We start from the raw sequence: 11,961 nt of genomic DNA, 5'->3' as shown, positions 1-11,961 counted from the left end.
GAGGCTAGTGACATGTGGAAGGAGGTAGGTGTCAGAGGGTGAGTGGCTCTTTAATGGGAGATGAAGGCAGCCCCACTTGCAACACATTTCACTTGCTTTTCCAGGTGGAGAAAATGAGCAAAGTCAGATGATAGGCAGGTCATGTGGCTCAACTAGGCCTGGGGGGAAGGAGATAAGATAAGACAGAAGCCTGGGGAATGCAAGAAGAGAGACCCCCAGGTAGGAAATCCTGGGAGTGTGTGCTTAGTAGAGACTTGAAGGCCCCTAGGAGGAGGTGGAGGGGAAAGACTGAGCAGAACCTGAGAAGACCTGAGAGCTAACCTCAGAGGATGAACTGAAGCAGGTTTTAAGAGAAGACAGCCCCTCACCATGGAGGGGCTGGGCCCAGCTTGACTCTGGGGTGGAAGGCGCTTTTGTGTTTGGTTTGGACTTGGATGTCCTGCTGGAAGGGGTGGACTTTTTCTTGAATGACTTAGCCAGAGGGCCGCATCACTGCATCAACTGAACCAGGCTGAAAGGTTGGGCTGTTCAACCTGGGTGAGGGGGAACTGAGGTGGTGGCTAGTGTGAAGCTAGACTGAATAGGTGACACTCCTACAGTAAGCAAGCATGAGCATTATCTGGCAAATCCCAGAGGGATGTACCTTACTTGCAGATCAAGTGCCATCCACACTGATCTCTAGCTAAGTGCATATGGTGGTCTGCTGGATATTCAGTTTATGTCTATCACTGGCCATCTTACCAGCACTGAAGCTTTTGGTGACCATATGAGGACCAGCTGTGTAGTGGCATTTCTTGGTAAATATGCTTAATTCATTGGTCTTCCATCCTAATTATACGTCCACAGCAAGAAAGCTGCCGAAAGGCTTGTTACCCTGTCCAAGAAAGCTATCAGGTTGGTTTGACATGATTTGTTCTTGACAAATCCATTCTGACTGTTATTTATCACCTTATTATCTTCTAGGTGTTTGCAAATTGATTGCTTAATTATTTGCTCCATTATCTTTCCGGGTACAGAAGTTAAGATGACTGGTCTGAAATTCCCAGGGCTGTCCTTATTTCCCTTTTTTATAGATGGGCACTATTTGCCCTTTTCCAGTCTTCTGGAATGTCTCCTGTCTTCCATGACTTTTCAAAGATAACCGCTAATGGCTCAGATATCTCCTCAGTTAGCTCCTTGAGTATTCTAGGATGCATTTCATCAGGCCCTGGTGATTTGAAGACATCTAACTTGTGTAAGTAATTTTTGACTTGTTCTTTCCTTATTTTAGACTCTGATCCTATCTCATTTTCACTGGCATTCACTATTTTAGATATTGAATCGCCACCAACCTTCTTGGTTAAAACCGAAACAAAGAAGTCATTAAGCACCTCTGCCATTTCCGCATTTTCTGTTATTGTCTTTCCCCCCCTCATTGAGTAATGGGCCTACTCTGCTGTTGGTCTTCCTCTTGCTTCTAATGTATTTGTAGAATGTTTTCTTGTTTCCTTTTAAGTCCCTAGCTAGTTTGATCTCGTTTTGTGCCTTGGCTGTCTAATTTTGTCCCTACATACTTGTGTTATTTGTTTATATTCATCCTTTGTAATTTGTCCAAGTTTCCACTATTTGTAGGACTCTTTTTTGAGTTTTATATCATTGAAGATCTCCTGGTTAAGTCACGGTGGTCTCTTGCCATACTTCCTATCTTTCCTACGCAGTGGGGTTGTTTGCTCTTGTGCCCTTAATAATGTCTCTTTGAAAAACTGCCAAGTGTCTTCAGTTGTTTTTCCCCTTAGACTTGCTTCCCATGGGATTTACCTACCAGCTCCCTGAGTTTGCTAAAGTCTGCCTTCTTAAAATCCATTGTCTTTATTGTGCTGTTCTCCCTCCTACCATTCCTTAGAATCATGAACGCTATCATTTCATGATCACTGTAGCGATGCGCAACTCACCCCTGCGGCGCCTCCTGCTGGTCCGGTATGGGAATTAGCTCTCCAGCCTTGGAGCGCCCTCTGCAGGCCAATGTCCTGCTGTCGCTGGCCCCGTGTCCCTCCCAGACCCTGGTGCCCCTCTCCCTTGGGTGCTGACCTCTGGCAGCACCCCCACTCTCTGGGCTCCCCTCCCAGGGGAATCCCCACCCTCTATCCCCACCTTGCCTCAGTGTTCACCGCCAGTCCTCATCTAGCCCCCGCACTCTGGGGCAGACTGCAGTCGATATCACTCATCATTGGCAAGGGGGGGTTGAACCTGCTGCCTCCACCTACCCTTGGGCTGCACCTCTGTAACCCCAGTACCTTCTCAGGCCTTTGGCTAGGCCTGCAGCCTGGGGGGTTTCCAGGTGGGAGCTCCCCAGCTCCCTTGCCCTATTCTCCAGCACTGCTCTACTCCAGTACCTTACTCAAGTCCCAGGCAATCAGGCCCTTCTCTCTCTGCACCCAGAGAGAGATTGCCTGGGCTCCCGGCCCACAGCCTCTTTATAGGGCCAGCTGCAGCCTGATTGGGGCGTGGCCCAGCTGTGGCTACTTCCCCAATCAGCCCAGGTTTTCCCCTACCACAGCCCTCTCCCAGGGCTGTTTTAAGCCCTTCAGGGCAGGAGTGGGTGGCCACCACGCTACAATCACTTTCACCCAAGTTGCCTTCCACTTGCAAGTTCTCAACCAGTTCCTCCCTATGGATCCCCCCATAATTTCCTGCAACAGTGAACATTTAAATTGCTAAAAATTGAAAAATATATTAAATAAACATTGGTATTATCCATTGCCATTATAAAAAAATTCAATCCTGCCAAACCTAATGATAATGAATTTTACTCAAAACAGGGTAGGCAGTTCCTAGTCTTCCTGCCCCATGAAGCCTCTGCTGCAGAGTTCACTCTTTGCATGGCTCTTGCCTATGGAGTTTGTTTTCTGAACCAGAAATGCATGAGCATTTGTTTAAAAACTCCAATTGCCTCAGGTGTACTGAAACAGGGACATGCACAGCTGAGGAGCTTTCTCCTTGTCACATGGCAAAAGCAAATGACAAACTTCTCAGAGCACAGGTCCTGGGGAAAAAAATATGTTTTGCAGCAAGGTTAAAATAGAACACGCTTGAACCAACTATCTGACCAGGAAAAGAGCCCTGCTCCCACTGCTCAGTTCTCAGCTATTTCAAATGTTGATATTCCTCTTGACAATACACATTTTATTTTACAGTATCTAGTATTGTTCCTAGTTTTTTCATCTTGGTTACAAGTCCTAAGAGCATGGTGGAGAATGCACATTAGTTCTGCCCCTAATGTAACCCCAAAAATTCAAAAGGAAATGCAGATAGTCAAGTCATGTTCCCCAGCTTGGGACTGGGGCTCTCTGAGCTTCTCTGCACTAGAAAATGCCTACTCTTGTTCTAAAATAAGAATGTTTTTTCTGATTTAGCTCAATTCATTTCTGGAATAAGTGTGTCCACATGGGGGTTCATACTGAAATAACTGCTCCAGGATAATTATTCTGGAGTATCTATTTCTGTTAATTTCCAGGAGTAGACAAGGTGTTAGTACAGTATATGGTAATGACACGTTAAAAGCTGTACACTGAAAAAAAATCAGGGATCAAAAATGCCTCCCCATTTCCCCCCCTCCAAACTAGTGTTTGTTCTCTGGCCTCTGGGAGCAACTTGAAAACTGATTGTGTCATGATGAAATTTGTATTTCTTTGTACTTGATAAACAAATCATTCTAATGTTTATTCTGGGAGGTACAAGATTTAGTATGTCCTTAACTCTTCATTTCTTGGCTTTTAGGTGCTTGTTATTTGTAAATGATAGGATAGGTAAGGATACAGTTGTCATTTACCAACCTTACCTGGTCTTTGGCCAGTTTTTGGTTTGGGAATTTCTCAGGTTTGGGGGATTTTTTTTTGTTTTTTTTTTTTTTACACCTTTCATTTTTTAATTTTGTGATAGTAAATGAAGATGCAGTTTAAAAAGTTAACTAAATTGGAGGGGATAGTCAACAGGGTATTAAATTAAAGGAGTGAATGCTGCTGTCCAAGCTAATAACTTCTAAGGAGCATTTGAGAGATGCAACAAATTTAGGCTCCAATCCTGCAAACACTAATGCACATGCTTAACTTTAAGCAGATGAATTAGTCATGTTGACTTCATGGGACTACCCACATGCTAAAGTTACCATCTGGCAAAATTCAGCTTTTGTCTTATTTCTCAGTGCTCAATGGGACTTTTATGTGGTGCATGCATATTGGGAGGGACACTGGGATTTATATCAGTGTGACGTGTTGTATACACTCATAATGCATCCCATTTGGTTAATCACTTCACTAAACTCTTGAAGAATATTTTTTGCATTCTATTCTGCAGACAAGTTACACACCCATTTGATTATCTCCTTTTCCAGATTGCTATTCAAAGTACACACAGCACCTCCTGTTTCAAACTCTTTGAAATGATAACTGTCCATCTACAGAATGTCTCTGTTTGCAGGGATTATCTTGGATCTGTTCTGCAGTTCACTCTTTGTTCATTTATTTCCAGTGTTACAAACAACTGTAGAACTTTGCTTTGTAAATTTATTAAGAGGCCAGCTCCTCCTCATCACTTTGTCCTCCAGCTGAATGTTCATGAATCTATTTTTGCTTTTGTATTTCTTTGCAACTTTTGCTGAGAATGACACTTTTTTGCAAAATGGTGACTTTTATTGCATGCAGGACCTTTGTGTTGCATTGCAAACAAATCTGATCCCTGCCATTCGATTATCCTTATACTCTAGTAGTTTTAGCCTAGGTACACATTTTTAATTAAATAAACTGCAGTTCTTTCTCTGTTTGCTAATACTTTCATTTGGGAAGCACAGTTTTCAGTAGCTCTCCAACTATCCATTGCTCTTTACAAATAAAGTCAATTTATTAAAATAACCTTGCTTTCACTTAGTTATCAGTAACACCAAAAATAATTTGGTTCTAAACAATCTGTCTGTTCATTCTTGAAATTGACGTGGCTTTGCTTTCTTACTCAGGTCTGTAACATAATAGTCAATGGTCTCACCTGGCACTTAGTTTCTTCAAAAGAAAATGCGTCTTTTCCAAGTGATGTTCTTCTGTGAATCAAAGTATTCTTCAAATTTTTGAATGACTTTGCCTAGCAGTTTGCAGTCTCCCCTATGCGCCCACTGGACTGGACTGTAGATCTCCAATGCTTCTGTGCCTGTCACATGTAGCAGCGAGGTACATTTTTCCCTCTCTGATTTCCCTGAAATACCATTTCCTTCTAGAAAATTTGAATGTGCTGCAACTGACTGTCTGCCAGGTACTGTTCCACAAAGTGGGATTCAGGTGGTTTCATTTTTGGCACAGATCCAGTTTTTCTTTAGACACCATGTATTAAAGGGGTGATATACCAGAGTCCTGGTAAGAAGGTAACCTTTATTTCCTGGCCCCAGTCACATGACCTGGGTCAGGGTTACAATACAAAAGGGTATTGCTCTGTCACATAACAAGGGTTAGCGTCCACTCTCTCCAATGGCTGTTGTTATGCAGCCAATACCAGTATCAGCATCTGAACCTTTCTGTGCCTGTGATGGGTTCACTCACTACTACAGCACCTCCTCCTGGTTGCTCTTTTCAGGTCCCACAGCCCCTGTTTGCCACTCATGTGTGTGCCAGGCTGCCTTTCTCCCTCTGCGACTCAGGGTGCCCTTTCTTCATTAGCTTGGCCCTCTGGTCAGGTAACTATGTGTTTTCCCCCTTCTCGGGTATCAAAGTCTATCATACATACTGTCTCTGGCAGTCTTCCCATTCACTGCCTTGATGGTGCCACCCCCCTAGTGTCTGGTAGGAGAACCCAGTCCCACCCTCTCTACTCCAGGCTCCCGCTCAGGGACCCTCTAATTAGCAACTGAGGTCTGCACCATCTTAAATCTTATTGCCCTTTCCTTGAGGCTTTTCCTACACCCTCTCCCTAATCTAATCTACTCCTGTCCCACTTCTGCTTTGTCCGGTCTATCCATTATCCAGTCTGAGAGCAATTCCTCCGCTCTAGGGCTGGAGTTTGAAGCGTTATGGATCTGGCTTTGCAGCCCCTAAGGAGCAGTGATTCTCAGTCTCAACCCCAGCAGTTAAATACCATGCAAGGGGAAGGAGAAGCCTCACTTAGGCCCAGCTCCTCCTGTTTTGGTCTGCAAGTTCTGCAGTGCACAAAATGGGTGAAAAATCGCCCCACAAGCCTGCCTCATGGGCTGAAAATTATCCTATGATTCAGGAGTGTGGGAGCTGGGCTACGGGACTATTTTTTGGTCATTGTGTGGGTCACAGTGACAGACCAAAACAGATTGAGAACCACAGGTCTAGTAGTTTAGATGTGGCTGAGTTTGTTACCTTGAGACCAAGTTTCGGTTTCTGGCGCTGTCACAAATTCCCTGTAACTTTCAGCAAGTCACTTAAGTTCACCCCTTTGGGAAAATGGATTCCCACACAGTCTCCCTAAGCTCAGGGGGAGTTTTCGTAGGTAATGGAGGAGCAGGAGGAGTCATTTGTCCATATCTTGTAGATTCCTTTCACATTTGAGAAGTAACCTGGGCCAATTCAGAGGTCAGCGATGAAAATATTCTGCATCAATTTCACTGCCAGAGACTCATTTCTAGTTTAAAATAACGGCAACTTCTTTACTCTCCCTATTCTTGAAAAGTGGCTGTTGCACGAGCCAGTGTCAAACTCTACCTAAGTTTCACGTTTTGTGGTATAATGTCACTTTTGGGGCAGATCCACAGCCACTTTGCCAACATTTTAAAAAAGGAGACATATTTAAATTTCCTCAGGTCAAGGAATATTTACTGAATTTTTACAAGAGATTATAATTGTCAGCTTTTTAACCGTACAATATTGCAAGCTTGGTTTTCTTTACTGTTTGCTTGCCTTTTGTTACAAGATGAATGAAAATCAGTCTTAGAATGGGATCTTCGATGGAACCTTCATTGGGGAGAGGCCATAGCATCTCGAAGGTTGTTCTTTAATCTTCCAACTGGCTCTGTGTGGGTGGCTTCCATACAGAACCCTTTATATAAATGGGGCTCTGTGTGGGAGCAGCCATCTGGTCACATGAAGCCAGTTGTAGGAGGGAGCCTAAACACATGCAAAGCTGGAGGCAGAAACCTTGTTTAAGAGTTCCAAAAACAACAGGCCGCTACCTCTCAAGCTAGAAGAAAAGCTGAGACAAGGTGGATGAGGTAATAATAGCTCTCATTAGACCATCTTCTGTTGGTAAGAGAGACAAGCCACCTTGTCACCCACTTTGTCTCTCTAATATTCTGAGACCAACATCGCTACACTAACACTGCATACAAAAGAAAAGCTGTCATCTCTAGAACCCTTATCTCCTCTCTAGGGTGCAACTACCCAAAAGAGGGCTCACACGGTATACATAATGCTGAAAATCATTCATAACTTGCTTTATTGTAAATTATTTTCTTCACATACAGCTGCCTAAAGCATTTTCAAGGAGCATAAGCTGAAGGGTGAGTTTGAAGGGGGTAGTAAGAAGCTAGCAGGAGACAAAAAATAGATTAAAAATAATCCTCAAGTAACTAGCAGGGTTTCTTCAGATACCTAAAAGGATGGCAGGGCATTTCTAATGTAAGTTGTGCTTTCTCTGAACCAAAGTTATAGGTAGGATAGAAAGAAGGGGTTTAGAATAGAAGCTGGTTGCTAACTTTTGTGATTTTTACCCTGCTCTTGGCCCTCATTTTAAAAACAAAAGTTTTGAGGCCCTAGAGGTATGGAGAAAAGCTTGAAAATGTGACCTGTGTGTACCTAACATGTGCAGACAGCAAAATGTGAATACAATGGGCTCCCAATGGATCAGGTAAAAAATAATCTCATGATTTACCTTAAAAAAAATCCTATGTATGTGAAGTGTTGTGTGTCTGTGTGTGTGTGTGTGTGTGTATGTATGTGTGGGGGGGTGGCCCTGCCCCCCTAGAGCAAGCACAGCTTCCTCATAGAGTAGGGGGGGCACTGGCACCAGCAGTCACTATTGCCACTGTCACACTAGGACCCCCAGAGTAGGGGGGCCTCAGACCCAGTGGCTCAATGGGCCCAGTGCTACCTTCCCACCCAGCCTGCTCCTGCTGCCACCACCACAGCGCCCAGGGAGCGGAGCTAGGCGGTGGGCGTGTCCTGCCGGCGCAGTGGGCGTGGCCTGTCTGGGTGGCACCGCCCTCGGGCGCGCTGGGCAGTGGGCATGCGCGCCGCTCAGCCTGGTCTGTTACCTGTCAGCGGCGGCGGCGGCGGGATGGAGGGGCTCATCGAGCTGGTGAACCGGCTGCAGGACGCCTTCGCGGCGCTGGGGCAGAGCTGCCTGTTGGAGCTGCCGCAGATCGCTGTGGTGGGCGGGCAGAGCGCCGGCAAGAGCTCGGTGCTGGAGAACTGCGTCTCCAGGTGAGGGGCGGCGGGGAGCCCGGCGGGCCGGGGCGAGCTCGGGCGGAGTCGGCTGCCGAGCCCATCGCCCTCCCTGCTTATCCCGCCTCTCGGCCCCCTCTAGCGGCCCCGACCCCCTTTATCACCCTCGCGCACCCCCAGATCTGCGGGCTGCTGCGCTAATCCCCCTATCAGCAATCCCTCCAGCGCCCCCGAACCCGCAGCCTCCCCCGGCCTCTCTAGCCCCTCGCAAACCTACCGCTTCCTCCTGGCATCCCCTGGCTCTCAGCCTTCCCTGAACTACCTCTTGGGAATTACCCCCTCTCACGTCCCCTCGGACCTACAGCGCCAAATCACCGGGGCTCCCCCAAATCCCTTCTCTGAAACCACTCACCCGGCTAACATCCCCAAACCCACAGCTCCCCCCTCGAATTGCCTCCCTGAAATACCCACCCCCCCCGGGGTGGCCTTTACAGTTAATGTTTGAGTCAGCAAAAGCTCTGGGGGCAGGTAAATCAGCGGAGGCCATAACATTTATAGCTCTTTGCAAAGTGGTCATGAAAATCCACTTGCCCGTCCTCGCTGTGAGAACCGAAGGGCCAGGGAGAGGGGACTTGTCCCAGATGGGTTGCTAGTAGAATTCTGCAAGGTTGAATTAAAGGGAATAGTGCAGGGAGGGATGGCCGGGGGATTTTTATATCTTCCAGTTAATGAAGGTTTGCTCACAGCCTGCAGAAGATGCTGTCAGCCAACCAGGCATGCTAAGTCACACCAGAAAACAGCACCCACCCATGTCATTTATTTCAGGTTAAATGCTCTCATAAGCAGCCCTTGTAAAACCGAGGGGGGGGGTAATAAATAGAAGAAACATGTTGTTGTGTAGTGAATCCCATCCAATGAGAGCCACACATTTCCTCACAGGTGTCAGAAACAAAGGTTTTGTATCTGTAAACACTGACGTGTATATATTGGAGAAATCCATGTTGTGCATGTGTTTTGGGTGTGTGTATGTTTTAGCCAAGAGAAACATTTGGCCAAAGATCTGTAGCATTAAAATCACACAACTGACTTCACAGATCACGTCTGGAAATGGGCTATCATTTACCTTTCTTGTGCAGTTTATCTGTGCTGGAGATCCAAGAGGACGGTGTTGTGTTCAATCTGTACTTCCCTCTGAGAAAGAGACAAGGTTGCTGATGTGATTGCTATTGGGCACAAATGTTATGCAGGAGCTGTTCCCCATTAGCATATTTCACAACTTCCAGTGCTGCAGAACTAATCAAGGGAATGTAAAATGATTAGGGGAATAGGGCTTTTTTAAATTGTATTATTAATTTTTAATTTTTTTTTTAAAATGACATAAAGTTTATTGGCCTTTAACTGAACACTGTTTGGTCTCAAAATATTTATGAAGAGCCCATTTGTTTCTGTGATGTAGAAAAAAAAATCAGTATAACTTGGATAACATCAGTTAAAATCTTATTATGCTAGGATACTTAATAGTGATCTTTCTGGGAAAATATAAATGTTGAAGAAACAACTATAAATACCACATGGGATTCTAGTTTTTGCTGATCAATGGGTTTGGCTTCAAAGTGACCCTTAACTATTGTTGTATGTAGTGTTGTAGCTGTTGTGGCTTTGTTTTGGTCTCACTCATTGCCATTGTAGTAAGCATTACATGGCAGGACATATAGTAGGAACTTTATGCTACAGTATTCAAAATTCAGTCTTTTAGATTTTTTTTCACTTTTTTTTTTTCTTCTTAAAATCTTTGGCAAAGGTGTTGTACCGGCATGTGTATAAATGTTTGTACAATTCATAAGTGCATGTACAGAGCCAAATGTGGTGTTAAATAGTGGTGCAATATACCAGTGTTTTCCAAACTTTTGAAAGCAGAGATCCACTTAAGGGGGGGGAAAAAAGCCAATGTGCTGCCCACTATAACCTCACCATGTGTTGAAGAGCTTGCACATCTTAATTTATGATATGTCTTCCACGCGCTCCTTCCTCTTTTGGAAACTGTTGGTGTGAAGATCTTTATAGTATAATACTTCCTCTCCTTTCTCACATGCTTTGATAAGCAACGTAATAGCCAGCAGTGTTGGTACTGACTGAACTGCCAGTCCCAAAAGTTCAAAAATCCTGGGATTGGTCCCCAGAACATGAGGTTTTTAAAAAAACAAAGAAACAAAAAACAAACAAACCCCCAAGGGTTTAAAGCATGTTTTTGGACTGATTTATCATTTTTGCACTCCCCCTACCCACCTGCAGTATTTGTGACAATTGCAGTGTTGCCCACTTTCACACTTATAGTAAAGAAGATCACTTTGATCTTCTAGTGAGAGCTCCTGCAGAGAGGATCTTGAGGACCCATAGTGCTAGGTGCTTTATGTGGTAAGAGACAAAAACAAGGAGTCCCGTGGCACCTTAAAGACTAACATTTATTTGGGCATAAGCGTTCATGGGTAAAAAACAAGAAGTGGGTTTTTTACCCACGAACGCTTATGCCCAAATAAATCCCTTAGTCTTTAAGGTGGCACCGGACTCCTTGTTGTTTTTTTGTGGATACAGACTAACATAGCTACCCCTGATACTTGTGGTAAGAGACAAGCTCTTCAGGGAAGAGACTGCCATCTAGTCTAGTGCAAAGTAAAGTGATGAGTCTATGATGTGGGAGCTGCAACGTGGACTTGCCAGACTCATCTCAAAGAGTTGTGATGGCTACAACTTTTTAATCCCTGCTGAGGTGGGCCGGATTTACACTGGTGACCTATCAGTGACAGGCTTTATAACTCTCTGGGACAGGGGTACTGGAACAATTTGTACAGTGGGGGCAGGGCCGCCCGGGGGATGGGGGGAGCAAGTGGGGCAATTTGCCCCAGGCCCCCACGAGAATATAGTATTCTATAGAATTTCAACTTTTTTTTATGGAAGAGGCCCCCGAAATTGCTTTGCCCCAGGCCCCCTGAATCCTCTGGGCGGCCCTGAGTGGGGGCGCTGAGAGCCACTGAACCAAAACCCTGTATATGATGGAAACCACTTCAAGCCAGGCGGTGAGGCTGCACCCCTAGCACCACTAGTTCCAGCACCTATGCACTGGGATGCCTCAGGGCATAGCTTCACTCTCATCAGTATTTATGGGGACAGCAAAGTTTTTGGAAACAATAAGCTTATTAAATCAAGTTCTTACTTTTTGGAGTTTACACAGGCATGGGATCCTACTCGAACATAGGCAAAATCTTTCATACATTGCTGTCAGTCTCACACATGCTGAGTGTGCTTCACCTTGTGTCCAAGGGAAAGCTGTCACTAAACCAAATACAGACAGTGAAAATGTGACAGTAAAACAGGTATTAACAGAGCATTCAAATCCACATCAAATACCATGTTTTGCAATATAAAATCAGTCCATGGTCCTTACACTCCCTCACACATATATGTATTCTTTTTACATCAGTAGTTTTTGAACCCACAGCCTTCATAACCACAGTACAGACTATTCCACTTCAGCTATATTAGTAGCCCGTGGTGGGAAAGCATGTTGTTATCCTGTGTGTGGACCAGACCATGCCTGGAG

At 45.0% G+C, this 11,961-nt stretch overlaps 1 protein-coding gene across 3 annotated transcripts in view; it reads left to right on the top strand.

The window, feature by feature from the left end:
• The first annotated feature begins 8,256 nt into the window (after positions 1 to 8,256).
• LOC112107415 (dynamin-3) overlaps positions 8,257 to 11,961 on the top strand; it is a 309,995-nt gene continuing 306,290 nt past the window's right edge. For all 3 annotated transcript variants that reach the window (XM_026656091.1, XM_026656092.1, XM_026656090.1), the window contains exon 1: positions 8,257 to 8,402. In XM_026656091.1, the coding sequence (XP_026511876.1) occupies positions 8,257 to 8,402 (146 nt within the window). The remainder of the gene's footprint in view (positions 8,403 to 11,961) is intronic.

This window comes from Terrapene carolina, unplaced genomic scaffold (assembly GCF_002925995.2).
Source record: "Terrapene carolina triunguis isolate 2854851 unplaced genomic scaffold, T_m_triunguis-2.0 Scaffold212, whole genome shotgun sequence".
Taxonomy (NCBI): Eukaryota; Metazoa; Chordata; order Testudines; family Emydidae; genus Terrapene; species Terrapene triunguis.
This window is presented reverse-complemented; position numbering and strand designations above follow the sequence as displayed.